The sequence below is a fragment of the Populus euphratica genome, unplaced genomic scaffold, assembly GCF_000495115.2.
Source record: "Populus euphratica unplaced genomic scaffold, PopEup_1.0 scaffold120.1, whole genome shotgun sequence".
Lineage (NCBI taxonomy): Eukaryota > Viridiplantae > Streptophyta > Magnoliopsida > Malpighiales > Salicaceae > Populus > Populus euphratica.
In genome coordinates this window covers 853,222-865,526 of record NW_011499918.1, presented here as the reverse complement: position 1 = coordinate 865,526, position 12,305 = coordinate 853,222, and the positions used below count along the sequence as shown (strand labels likewise).

Here is a 12,305-nt window from a genome sequence, read left to right as displayed (position 1 = left end):
TTAGAAAATCTGAAACGACAGCATATTATTGAATTTGAATGAAATCTCACATATTTCTTGGATACCTTCAAAAGTATCTCAGTGGAAAGATTGATCTTAAAACGGATAACTCTTGCAGCTGGACAGTTAGTGAGATAGGTGGTATGCTCTGCTTATTGATGTCTATCCAGATGAAATATATAATTATGTATTACATTAATTTTCTCTTCTTATGCCTTTAATCACCGAGATGAGAAAGGTGGTATGCTCTGCTTATTTCTGAAGAAATTGGCAGGATCAACTTCAGTCTTTATGCGTACCAGCTTGTCGAAGTTATTTTTGAAGTACTTCCTACCCCAAATGCTTGCTTTCTTATAACTTGTGTTGCCTGCAAGGTTATTTATTCCGAGGTCCAGGTCTCTGTAATTGACGTATGCTTCTCGAGGATTTTTGGAAACGTAAGGAGTCATGTAACTGTAAAGCCTTCTGATCCAAGAAATATGCCTTTCGGATGCTTCCTTGCCTTCTTCTGTCCAAGCCACATAGTAGTGAATTTTGTATAAATTTCCAGCTCTATGTGGAAATGGGATGCTTGACTCAGAAATCTCATCCATCTTTCCCCCATAAGGAATCATGAACAAACTAGGGGACTCAATGTCCTTTTCGAAGAACCTTTCCCACATCCCTTCTAATGCGGTTTCAGGCATGGGTTGTTTAACATAGTCAGATTTTGCTTTGAAACTTGTTATGGATTGAGGAGTCCTATCAAGCAACACATCCAAGGATGCATTACTTGGAAATCCAGCGAGGAAGAGGGCAAACTCAATCCAGCTCAGTTCAATGCAATCATCTTTTACAAGACCAAGCTCAGGGAAGCTCTCTTGCATCAGTGGAAGAAGTCTATCAACCCCACCAAGAAATAAAGAAGTGAATGTTGCTTGTATTGTTGGGTTTCCTCCTTGACTAGAATTAATTCTGTTTACATATGCTGCAATGACGATATCTTCAGGAAGCTTATTTGCAAAGTATTGCCAACGATGGATAAGCTTGGTTGCATTTTCTTTCAAGACTTTTGGGACAGCAAAGACGGTCACTGTAGGCGGAACCTTAACCAAGTTTATTTTCCAAGCTGTAACGACTCCGAAGCTATTTCCTCCACCGCCTCGAATGGCCCAAAACAAATCTTCCCCCATCGATTTTCTATCAAGAACTCTACCATTAGCATCAATTAATTCTGCATCAATTACGTTATCCGCAGCAAGACCATATTTACGCAGCAACCCTCCATACCCTCCTCCACTAAACTGCCCTCCAACACCAACAGTATGACAAGCACCTGCAGGGAAAGCAAGAGTTCTACTTTTCTCAGCAATGCTATAGTAAAGTTCACCTAGAGTTGCACCAGCCTGAACCCACGCAGTCTTAGTCGACAAATCAACGGTAATCTTACGTAGATTGATCAGGTCAAGGATGACAAACGGCAGAACAGACATATAAGAAAGACCCTCATAATCATGCCCGCCACTTCGAATCCTAATCTGTAAATTGTGTTTCTGGGAACAATGAATGGTAGCCTGAATATGTGACAAGTTAGTTGGTGTAACAATAACTACAGGAGTTGATTTTGAAGAATTGAACCTAAGATTTCGTATCGAGAACTGCAAAACAGTGGCATATGAAGTGTTGTTCGTGGTGTAAATGACCTTAGAAGTGGCTGCGCAGTCTTCCGAATAGAAGGAAAGACATTGAAGAAAATCCTCATGAGTGTGAGCTGATGTCCCCCATGAGAAAGGAAATAGAAGAATCAACAAAAATGGTAGCATTGAACTACTAAGAGAAGTCATCAATCACTATGGTTTCGAGCAATGAAGCTTGCAAGGGCTCCTTCATTTATAGTATAATCAAGAAGACTTCTTATCCAAGGAAGAAAGAAATTGAGGACATAGGTGGAAAGGTCAGATCAAGAATTTGTCATATTATATTAGTCAATGCATCAACTTTTGAATTTTGTGCCATGAAAAATCCTTAACTTATTGCTACAAGTCAAAAGCGGCTTCAAATCTCCTCAGCATAACAAAATCTTTCAAAGTTGGAAGTTACCACGAAGTTCAAGTTAGCCTTGAAGTCAACCACTTGGGTTAAAGAAAGCTTATTTGCATTTTATTGATTGTTGAAATTTCAAAGATATCGACTGTACCCAATCATGTTAGTTATTATGTCTACAATTCATATTCATATGTAGTGTTGTTATTATTTTTGGGGCTCATATAAACATAAAAATACAAAAAAAAAATTATTGGAAGAATATATATATAAGAACATATCATACTTCCTAGGAAATTGCTAAAAATTGATTGAGAAAGATTAAAATACATAAAATTAAAAAATTGAACTGCATATGTTCAACTAATGAAGATTCTATTAATAAAAAAAAATTTAATTTTAAAAAGAAAAATTCAAGATTGTATGTTGAAGAACTCAATTAAAAAAAAAATTTAATTGAATTTAATAAAAGTTTAATAACCACAAAAAAATATTTAAGAAAAAATAAGAATTAAATAATATCATTTTAATTAAAAAACAATTGATTTATATTGAATTAATGACTCATAAGTTGACACCTTACGTAGCTCTAGGACCGAAGTCTTTTTTCATGGTTAGCTCTTTGGACAGGTCCAACAGCTATGAAAAAGAAACAAAGATTTCAAATCAATTAATAACTTAACCAAAAACTTGCCACACAAGAAACTTGAAGTAAGAAATTGATTGTTAAAATAAAAAAGATTTCCACAATTTCTTGGAAATTTTTTTTTGATCATGTTGTCTACCAATGTAACTATTAAAATAACTCTTTCCTAGTATTCGACATTTTCTATTTCGATTTTGATTTGAAAATTGGCTTTAGAAATTATATATCTTTTTATTATAATTCGATAGCAGATTCAGATTTCCTTGCATGTCATTATTCGAACTTGCCACCAATTTCTGATAAGCACAACTATTCAACCCATTATATTAAAGAAGTTTAAAATGCTATTAGTCATTTGAAGTTCTGAATTTTTCTTGTCATTTTCGAAGAAAAAATTATTTATCATATTCAAATTTAATATGTGGCTTGATCATAATTATCAGGGCTTGATCTGTGTAACCTGTGCCATGTGATCTGAAACTGCTCCGTCTTCTCTGTTTCTATTTACAAACTACTCTGTTGTTCTTTGTTTAGGTCCTGTATCTGTCTGTCTTGAGTCTATAAACTATTTTAAAGCTAAATAACTAGAAATTTCCAAGTAGATGATTACTTTTGATGATGTTTTGTTCTCCATTCCTTCATCTTCAATTATAAATGACCAAGCAGAAAATATAAAGTTCTGCAACACTCAAAAAGGAAGTGAGCAAAGAATAGATATCAGGCTGAACCTTGCCTTCACAGCCATGATGGAATTGGAGGAAGTTTTTATGACAAGGTGGAAGAAAATTAAAATAAATTTTCGAGGATATAATCTTTGATGAGGATCAATTTTTTTGACAGGGAAGAAAATCAGAATTTTTAACATACAAAAGACAACATCGTATTGAATTTGTGTGAAATCTCACACTTTAGATCATTACAAAAGGAAATTTTATGAACTAATTCACATGATCTAAATTATTATTGGGCCATGCTGAAGTCTCATACATAAGAGAAGTATTATTATTAGCATTAATCTTGTTTTAGCGAAATCTCCAAGTAGCTCCCTTTGATCACCAAGATGAGAGAGGTGGGATACTCTGTTCATTTCTGAAGAAATTGGTAGGATCAACTTCAGTCTTAACGCGAACCAACCTGTCGAAGTTGTTCTTGAAATACTTCCGACCCCAAATGCTTGCTTGTTTATAGCTCGTGTATCCCGGGTTGTTCACTCCTAGGTCAAGATCTCTATAATTGACATATGCTTCTCGAGGATTTTTTGAAACATAAGGAGTCATGTACGTGTACAGCCTTCTGATCCAAGCTAGATGCCTTTGGGATGCCTCCTTGGTTTCTTCACTCCAAGACACTACGGGGGCAAATATGTATCGATTGCCAGCTCTATGAGGAAATGGAGTGCTGGTCTCCGAAATCTCATCCATTTTCCCCCCATAAGCGAACATGAAAAATAGAGGCATCTCGATGTCTTTCTCAAAGAACCTTTTCCATATCCCTTCAAATGCAATTTCAGGTATAGGTTCCTGAACGTAGTCAGATTTTGCTTTGAATTGTAATGAGGGTTGAGGAGTCCTGTCAAGTAACACATTCAAGGATGCGTTGCTTGGAAGTCCACCAATGTAGATGACAGACTCAATCCAGCTCATTTCCGTGCACTCATCTTTGGCCAAACCAAGCTCAGGAAAGCTGTCTTGCATCAAAAGAAGAAGCTGGTCAACCTCACCAAGAAACAAGGAAAAGAATGCAGCTTGTATTGTTGACTTTGCTTCCTCACTAGAATTAACTCTGCTTACAAGCACATCGATGATGATGTCTTCAGGAAGCTGATTCGCAATGTATTGCCACCGATAGATGAGCTTGGTTGCATTTTGTTCCAAGGTTCTTGCTGCAGTAAAGACGGTCACTTTTGGTGGAACTTCAACCAACTTGATTCTCCATGCGATAACCACTCCAAAGCTTTGCCCTCCACCGCCTCGAATGGCCCAAAATAGGTCTTCTCCCATTGATTCTCTATCAAGGATCCTTCCTTTAGCATCAATTAATTGAGCATCAATCACATTATCTGAAGCAAGGCCGTATTTGCGAGAGATCATGCCATATCCTCCCCCACTAAAGTGTCCTCCAACACCAATAGTATGGCAAGAACCAGCAGGGAAAGCAAGAGTTCTACTTTTCTCTGCAATTCTATAATAAAGTTCCCCTAGTGTTGCACCAGCCTGGACCCATGCAGTTTTATTGGTTGCATCAACAGTGATTGATCTAAGATTGATCAGATCAACAATGACAAATGGGACAGTAGACATGTAAGATAGACCCTCAAAATCATGACCGCCACTCCGGATTCTAATTTCTAACTTGTGTTTTTGGGAACAATGGATGGCAGCCTGGATGTGCGATGCATCCGTTGGTGTGACAATGACAAAAGGTTTCAGTTCAGAAGAATTGAACCTGGGGTTTCGTATAGAGAAATGCAAGATAGAAGAATATGATGAATTTTTTGGCGTGTAAATAACTTTAGAAATGGCTGTGGAGTCCTCAGAATGAAGGGAAAGGCATTGAAGAAAATCTCCATGAGGACGAGCTGATGTTACACATGACAACGAAAAGAGAAGACAAATTAGAAATGGCAGCATTGAAGAGCTCAGAGAAGTCATTTTTCTTTCTACTATGCGCTTATGGTTTTTGAGTGGAGAAACCTGCAAGGCAGTCCCAAATTTATAGTGTAAAGGAGAATTCTAGCTTAAGAAACAAGCAAATTAAAATGAGAAGAGCTGGGATTCCAAATAGATTAAGAATTTAATAAAAAAAATATTATCTGCGAATTCTCGGTTCTTAGTAAGCACTATTTTCAAATTATTTGATATATTCTATTTCAATATTTAGTATTCAATGCCAAGATTTTGAATTTTGCAGCAAGTGCTTCAAATCTCCTCGCCTGTCCCAGTCTTTCAAAGTAGGAGAAATTTCTTGGATACCTGCAATTAATAGGTGGTTTCGATGATCATCCATCTCAAGACGTGCCCTTAGTAACCTTTGCCCTTGTCACTTTGAAATTAGTGTGATTGTTCTCATCTACTCTGTTTTTATCTTCAAATTACTCTATTTTCTGCTTGGTCTTTGAGACGGCTGAACCTATTCAGATTAGGATTCACGAAAAGAGTCCACAACAGGAACCCTATCCATTCCTTTAATTACTAAATAAATTATTCTCTAATTATGTACCTCTTCAAAACAAATTACAACCCTTTAAATAAGTCCGAAATCGACCCTTACAAGAAAAGAAAATCAAAATCCCTAAACAAATGGAAAAAGTAAAAACAAAAATCGATATTAAGGCTGAAATCTGAAATTAAGATGAAAATAATAAAACTAAATCAGACAGTATCTTCTGAGCCCTTTTTTGAAGGCTTTTCTGATGTGAACAAGCTGGCCCTCCTATAGAACAAGGACCTTAGACTCTTGAGAAAGTTGATGTCGTTGGGCACAGCTAAACTTCTTATTAGGCTTATATCTATCTCACTAGTTCGTAAATGTGTCTACTAATCTTTCCATATCGTCTATTAAACAAATCCACATCCTATTGTTCAAAACCCTCTACATCAGTTTTGGTTCTTAGAAACTATGTTCTCAATTAATATGTGATTTAGATGTAAGCGTTTGATAGTAAATGGTCGTTGATCACATTCAACATATACATAATCCAGTTGCCTCCTATGTAATTGAATCGTGAAGGTTAGGTGTTCCATGGATATATCTTTGAACTTGGACTGCTTTGATCTTGTAAGAACTATATTCGTGGCTCATTAGATCCAACTTTAAAGTTCAGCTCAAACTCAACCCAACTAACTTAGATATTTAAAAAACAAAATTATCTGAGAATTGTTTGTCTCTTTTCATCTTTTCTTCTCTCTACTATAACTTCCTCTCATATATCCAGAGATTTTGGTTTTAGCTTAAGTTTTGATTCAAGAAAGATTAAAGAAACAAGCCAGTGATTCTCTTTTTAGTTTTTTTTTTCACAAAGAGATTAATTATGGAAGGATTTAAGAAGTGTTTAGGGTGATTGTAGGATTTAAGGGTTTTAATTTATGTATTAGGATATTAGTTAGCTTTAAACAAACTGATTTAATGTCAAATTATGGGCTGTTGAAGATAACAAGAAATCCTAATCAACTAGTTAATTGGTTGGTTGGACCAGTCGACTAGTTAACTAGTTTCTATCATTGTTCTATACTAGCTCATCAGATGGTTTGTGTTAGCAGTCTACCCGTTTATCTAAACTCGGTTCTACATGTGTGTGTAACCTAAGCTATCATCACATTACCTTCGAATGGAGCTGTCCAAAACAGTACTTTCTTCCGCTCATATGCACTACTTTTCTAGTATTCGACATTTTCTATTTCAAATTTGATTAGTCAATGTCCAAGCAGTTGGATTTTGATTCATAAATGATACTTCTTCTTAGCACTGTTCAATGATGGCTTCAGAAGCCCTTGTGTGTCGTAATCTTCGAGCATGCAATCAGATGAACACGCTCATTCAACCATTGAAGGAAGCTTATAATATTTCTAGACATGCAAATTAATAAACTTTATGTCATCTTCAAAAATATTTAATAGAGAGAATGATCTTTCAACACCTGCCCTTGGTGATCTGTGTCTTTTGAAGTATTTAAATTTCTCTGTTTTCTCTGTTTTTATATTAAAAATACACTGTTTTCTCTGTTTTCTTCTCATAAACTACTCTGTTTTCTTGATTTTGCCTCTCTGTTTCTCTTCCTCAAAAATATAGAGAATAGTGTCTGCTGATGCTTACCCTATGATCATGTTCAACTGATACATAGAACTATTTAAAAAGGAGCCTAAAAAACCTAAATCAAATAAAACTTTGAAACCTGATTAAGAAAGGAATCCTAAAACAACCAGAGAAAATTCCGAAACAGCATTTTCTAGGTTTAATTTGGACATGTTCTTGACCTCAGTTAATGCTAGCCAGCTAAACTCACAAGAAACAAGTAGAACACACTCATAAAATTTTAGCCCTATCCAATAATAGGATTAAAATTTATGTTCCTTTTTTTGTTTTATCAGAAGACTCATTAGACACATCCGAATTTTCTCTTGAATTTGAGCCTTTGATACGTATCTCACTTCAAGAGCACGAGCATTGACCAAGACCAATTTTTCGTTATGCCAAGGGAGAAGATCGAATTATAAGAATACAAGAGCAATATATCATATTTAATTTGAATGAAATCTCACAATTTAGATCATCATAGAAGGAAATTTTTTTCATTCAATTCAAATATCTCCAATGACCATATTTATTTTTATTACAATGATCAAAATATTGGACCGTGCATGAAATGCCATGCAATAAATGTTGATGAAGTGAACTTTATAGACATCTAAAACAGAAAATTATATTATTAGTGTGATGAATCTTCTTCCAACCCTGTCATGTGTTATCCCCCTCCGATCACCAGGACGAGAGAGGCGGAATACTCTGCTCATTTCTGAAGAAATTAGCAGGATCAACAGCAGTCTTCACGCGTACCAGCTTGTCAAAGTTGTTCTTGAAATACTTCCTACCCCAAATGCTTGCTTGTTTATAACTTGTGTTGCCTGCCAGGTTATTCATTCCAATGTCAAGATCCCTGTAATTGATATATGCTTCTCGAGGATTTTTCGAAACGTAAGGAGTCATGTAACTGTAAAGCCTTCTAATCCAATCAATGTGTCTTTGAGATGCCTCCTTGCCTTCTTCACTCCAAGACACCTGATGCTCAATCTTGTATATATTTCCAGCTCTGTGTGGAAATGGAGAGCTAGACTCAGAAATCTGGTCCATCTTTCCTCCATAAGGAACTAATAGCAGTCTAGGTGTTTCAATGTCCTCTTCCAAGAACATTTCAAATATACCTTCCAACGCATTTTCAGGCATAGGTTCCTTGACGTAATCAGATTTCGCTTTGTAATTAGATACAAATCGAGGAGTCCTATCAAGCAACAGTTCCAAAGATGTATTACCTGGAAATCTGTTAAGGATGATAGCCTCAATCCAGCTTGTTTCAAGGCAATCATCTTTCGCTAAACCAAGCTCGGGGAAGCTCTCATTAATCAATTGAAGAAGCTTGTCCACCCCTCCAAGAAAGAAACCTGCAAATGTAGCCTGTATTGTTGGATTTCCTTGACTGGAATTAACTCTTCTTATATATGTCGTGATCATGAGATCTTCATGGAGCTTATTTGCAATGTATTGCCACCGATGGATAAGTTGGGTTGCATTTTGATCCAAGGTTCTTAAGACATTGAAGACTGTCAACGTGGGTGGAACTTCAACCAATTTTATTTTCCACGCAATAACCACTCCAAAGCTGTTTCCTCCACCACCTCGAAGGGCCCAAAACAAATCTTCTCCCATCGATTTTCTATCGAGAACTCTACCATTAGCATCAATTAATTCTGCATCAATTACGTTATCCGCAGCAAGACCATATTTACGAAGCAGGGCTCCATACCCTCCACCACTCAAGTGTCCCCCAACACCCATAGTAGGGCAAATACCTGCTGGGAAGGCAAGTGTTCTGCCTTTTTTAGCAATGTGATAATAAAGTTCCCCTACAGTTGCACCAGCCTGAACCCATGCAGTTTTATTAGTTACATCAATGGTGACTGATCGAAAATTGATTAGATCAAGGATGACAAACGGCAGAACAGACATGTAAGAGAGACCCTCAAAATCATGGCCACCACTTCGAATTCTAATTTGTAAATTATTTTTCTGGGAACAACGAATGGCAGCCTGAATGTGTGATACATTCGTCGGTGTAACAATGACAAGAGGCTTTAGGGTAGTAGAATTGAACCTAAGGTTTCGTATTGCGAAATGCAACACAGAAGAATATGAAGAGTCATTCTGGGTGTAAATGACTTTGGAAATGTCTGTGGAGTCTTCAACGTAAAGGGAAAAACATTCAATAAAATCTTCATGAGTGTGAGCTGAAGTCACCCATGAGAATGAAAAGAGAAGAACAAACAGAAGCGGCAGCATTGAAGAACTAAGAGAAATCATTTCGATCATTTGATTTTTAGCATACAGCCCTGCGGGGAACCATTTTATTTATAGAACTGAAGAGAAGAACTACCACAGAAAGAAAGAGAAATTTGTGATAACAGATTAAAAGTAGAAAAGGTAAATTAGTAGATGTTTGAACTTGCATCGCAAGAAACTTGAAGTTGAAGATTGACTGCAAATAACAAAGCATCTCCTCCAGGACTATCGGTTATCTGCATTGACAACAGATCAAGATGAAAGCTATTATATTGTGTTCAAATGGAGATGATCCTATTTTATATCATAGTATATGAAACGGTATCTCATCATCCACACATGCGATGAGCCTTTCTGAAATTTCTTTCCAAGATTCAGACCTTTTCCTTCCAATTTTGATTAGTTAATTCCAAACTTCTGAATTTTGACTCACCAAACTTCGTTTACTTAATTATTTCAATTAGTCAATAAGTGTTAGAATACTGGCATGCAAACCCGACAAGATAAAAGATAAGAAACAAGATAAATGAAAAATGAGACACACAAGAATTTACATAGTTCATCTAATTGGGCTACGTCCACAGGCAAGTATAGAAGAATTTTACTAAGTAATATGGGAATACAACTTCTCTCTAATAATAGGAGAACAACAAAAATCTCTCTATTAGTAGGAGAAAACACCACACTTACTATCTCACAAATACCTCATAATTTTGTGGGATTACTCTCTCCTCACCCTCTTTTCTTTCTCTCTTGTGGTGTATCTATAATGCTTGGATGCATTGCCTATTTATAGGCAAACATCCATGCAAAAGACAAGGGTAAGGTAGGTGACACCAAATTTGTGCCTAACATTGTTAACAAATTGATGCATAACATTGTTGATAAAATATTGTTGACTTTGCCAACAATGTTAAAATGGTTTCACAATAAGCACATTTAATCAACATATGAAATTAAAGAATGCTTATAATATTGCAATTCATTAGAATTTCTATGTTATTATGAGTCATTTTCAAAGGTTTGGAGTTTTAAAGTCTTGCTATTAATTCATATTTCGGTCGAAGTTTTTAACATTTACCCCTTGTATTTTCTTTCTGATTTGGAAATTACTCTGTTTTCTCTGTTTTCCTTTTGAAACCACCCTGTTTTCCTCTGTTTTAGCTCTCTTTTTCTGTGCTCCACTATGAGTAAACCAGTCAGAAACACTACGTAGAATTGCAATACTCAGCAGCAAGAATCTGTAGAATGTGCTGGCTGTAGAGGGAAAGCCTATTGCATTACATATCTGGATAACCGATGCTAATTTTTCACTGAGCTAACTAGCCAAGGGATAAAGTGAAAGATACGAGAACACAATTTTTCACCAACCTAATTAAACTGTGTATGAGTGAAATCTCAGGCCACAAATTGTGATAAAAAAGAAGAAAAAACTATTTTTGACAACATCTTTATTACCATTTAATTTCATCTCTCCCTATCTCCCTCCTTTAGCTAGGAAGAGAGAGGTGGGATGCTTTGTTCATTTCTAAAGAAATTAGTAGGATCAACTCTAGTCTTCACAGACACTAACATATCAAAGTTATTGTCAAAGTATTTGATACCCCAAATACTTGCTTGTCGATAACTTGTGTTTCCTTGAATATTATTTATGCCTATGTCAAGATCCCTATAATTGACATATGCAGCTCGAGGGTTTTTTGAAACATAAGGAGTTAAGTAATCGTAAAGCCTTCTGATCCAGCTTATATGCCTGTTCGATGCCTCGTTGCCTTCTTCGTCCCAAAACACCAAGTGTTGAATCTTGTACAGATTCCCGGATCGATGTGAAAATGGAATGCTAGTTTCTGAGATCTCATCCATTTTTCCTCCATAAGGAGCCCAGACCATTTGAGGCGTGTCGATATCTGCTTCAAGGAATCGTTCCCAAATCCCTTCTAATGCAGTTTCCGGCATGGGTTCTTCAACGTAGTCAGATTTTCCTTTGAAGTTTCTGTTAGTTAGAGGAGTCCTACCTAGCAAAACATCCGAGGATGCATTACTTGGGAATCCGACAACATAGAGGACAGACTCGATCCAGCTCATTTCGATGCAATCTTCTTTAACCAAACCGAGCTCGGGAAAGCTCTCTTGCATCAATGGAAGGAGTCTATCAACTCCACCAAGAAACAAGGAAGTGAATGCAGCTAATATTGTTGTCTTTCCTTCTTCACTAGAATTGATTCTCCTTAGGACTAAGGCAATAGTGAGATCTTTGTGAAGCTTACTCGCAACCGATTGCCACCGATGGACAAGCTTTGTTGCATTTTGTTCCAAGGTTCTTGGGACGGTGAAGACAGTCACTGTAGGTGGAACTGGAACCAGCTTCAATTTCCATGCGACAACAACTCCGAAAGTATTTCCTCCACCGCCTCGAATGGCCCAAAACAGATCTTCTCCCATCGATGATCTGTCAAGGATTCTACCCTTAACATCAATCAGTTGAGCATCAATGACATTGTCAGCAGCAAGGCCGTATTTCCGCATAATCATGCCATATCCTCCTCCACTAATGTGACCACCAACACCAATAGTAGGCCAAATTCCT

At 36.6% G+C, this 12,305-nt stretch overlaps 4 protein-coding genes across 5 annotated transcripts in view; all 4 read right to left on the bottom strand.

Annotated features, from left to right (window-relative positions):
- LOC105134865 (cannabidiolic acid synthase-like) lies at positions 1–1,847 on the bottom strand. Its single transcript, XM_011039430.1, has 2 exons — positions 153–1,847; positions 1–111 (listed from the first exon to the last, which is right to left on the bottom strand). The coding sequence occupies exon 1, from the start codon at positions 1,821–1,823 to the stop codon at positions 222–224; it is 1,602 nt and encodes a 533-aa protein (XP_011037732.1). The 5' UTR covers positions 1,824–1,847; the 3' UTR covers positions 1–111; positions 153–221.
- Positions 1,848–3,523: 1,676 nt separating this feature from the next.
- LOC105134864 (tetrahydrocannabinolic acid synthase-like) lies at positions 3,524–5,409 on the bottom strand. The gene has a single exon (XM_011039429.1). The coding sequence runs from the start codon at positions 5,317–5,319 to the stop codon at positions 3,721–3,723; it is 1,599 nt and encodes a 532-aa protein (XP_011037731.1). The 5' UTR covers positions 5,320–5,409; the 3' UTR covers positions 3,524–3,720.
- Positions 5,410–8,052: 2,643 nt separating this feature from the next.
- LOC105134863 (cannabidiolic acid synthase-like) lies at positions 8,053–9,970 on the bottom strand. Its single transcript, XM_011039428.1, has one exon. It carries the CDS (start codon positions 9,746–9,748, stop codon positions 8,144–8,146), a length of 1,605 nt encoding a protein of 534 aa, XP_011037730.1. The 5' UTR covers positions 9,749–9,970; the 3' UTR covers positions 8,053–8,143.
- Positions 9,971–11,128: 1,158 nt separating this feature from the next.
- Positions 11,129–12,305, bottom strand: part of LOC105134862 (cannabidiolic acid synthase-like 2) — a 1,849-nt gene continuing 672 nt past the window's right edge. Inside the window, exon 2 of one of the 2 annotated variants that reach the window (XM_011039426.1) lies at positions 11,129–12,302. In XM_011039426.1, coding sequence (XP_011037728.1) covers positions 11,213–12,302 — 1,090 coding nt within the window. In that variant the 3' untranslated portion in view covers positions 11,129–11,212. The other variant, XM_011039427.1, reaches the window with a different exon arrangement.

Coding starts and splice junctions, on each gene's coding strand:
- LOC105134865 (XM_011039430.1), bottom strand. CDS start 1,823: ATGACTTCTCTTAGTAGTTCAATGCTACCATTTTTGTTGATTCTTCTA.
- LOC105134864 (XM_011039429.1), bottom strand. CDS start 5,319: ATGACTTCTCTGAGCTCTTCAATGCTGCCATTTCTAATTTGTCTTCTC.
- LOC105134863 (XM_011039428.1), bottom strand. CDS start 9,748: ATGATCGAAATGATTTCTCTTAGTTCTTCAATGCTGCCGCTTCTGTTT.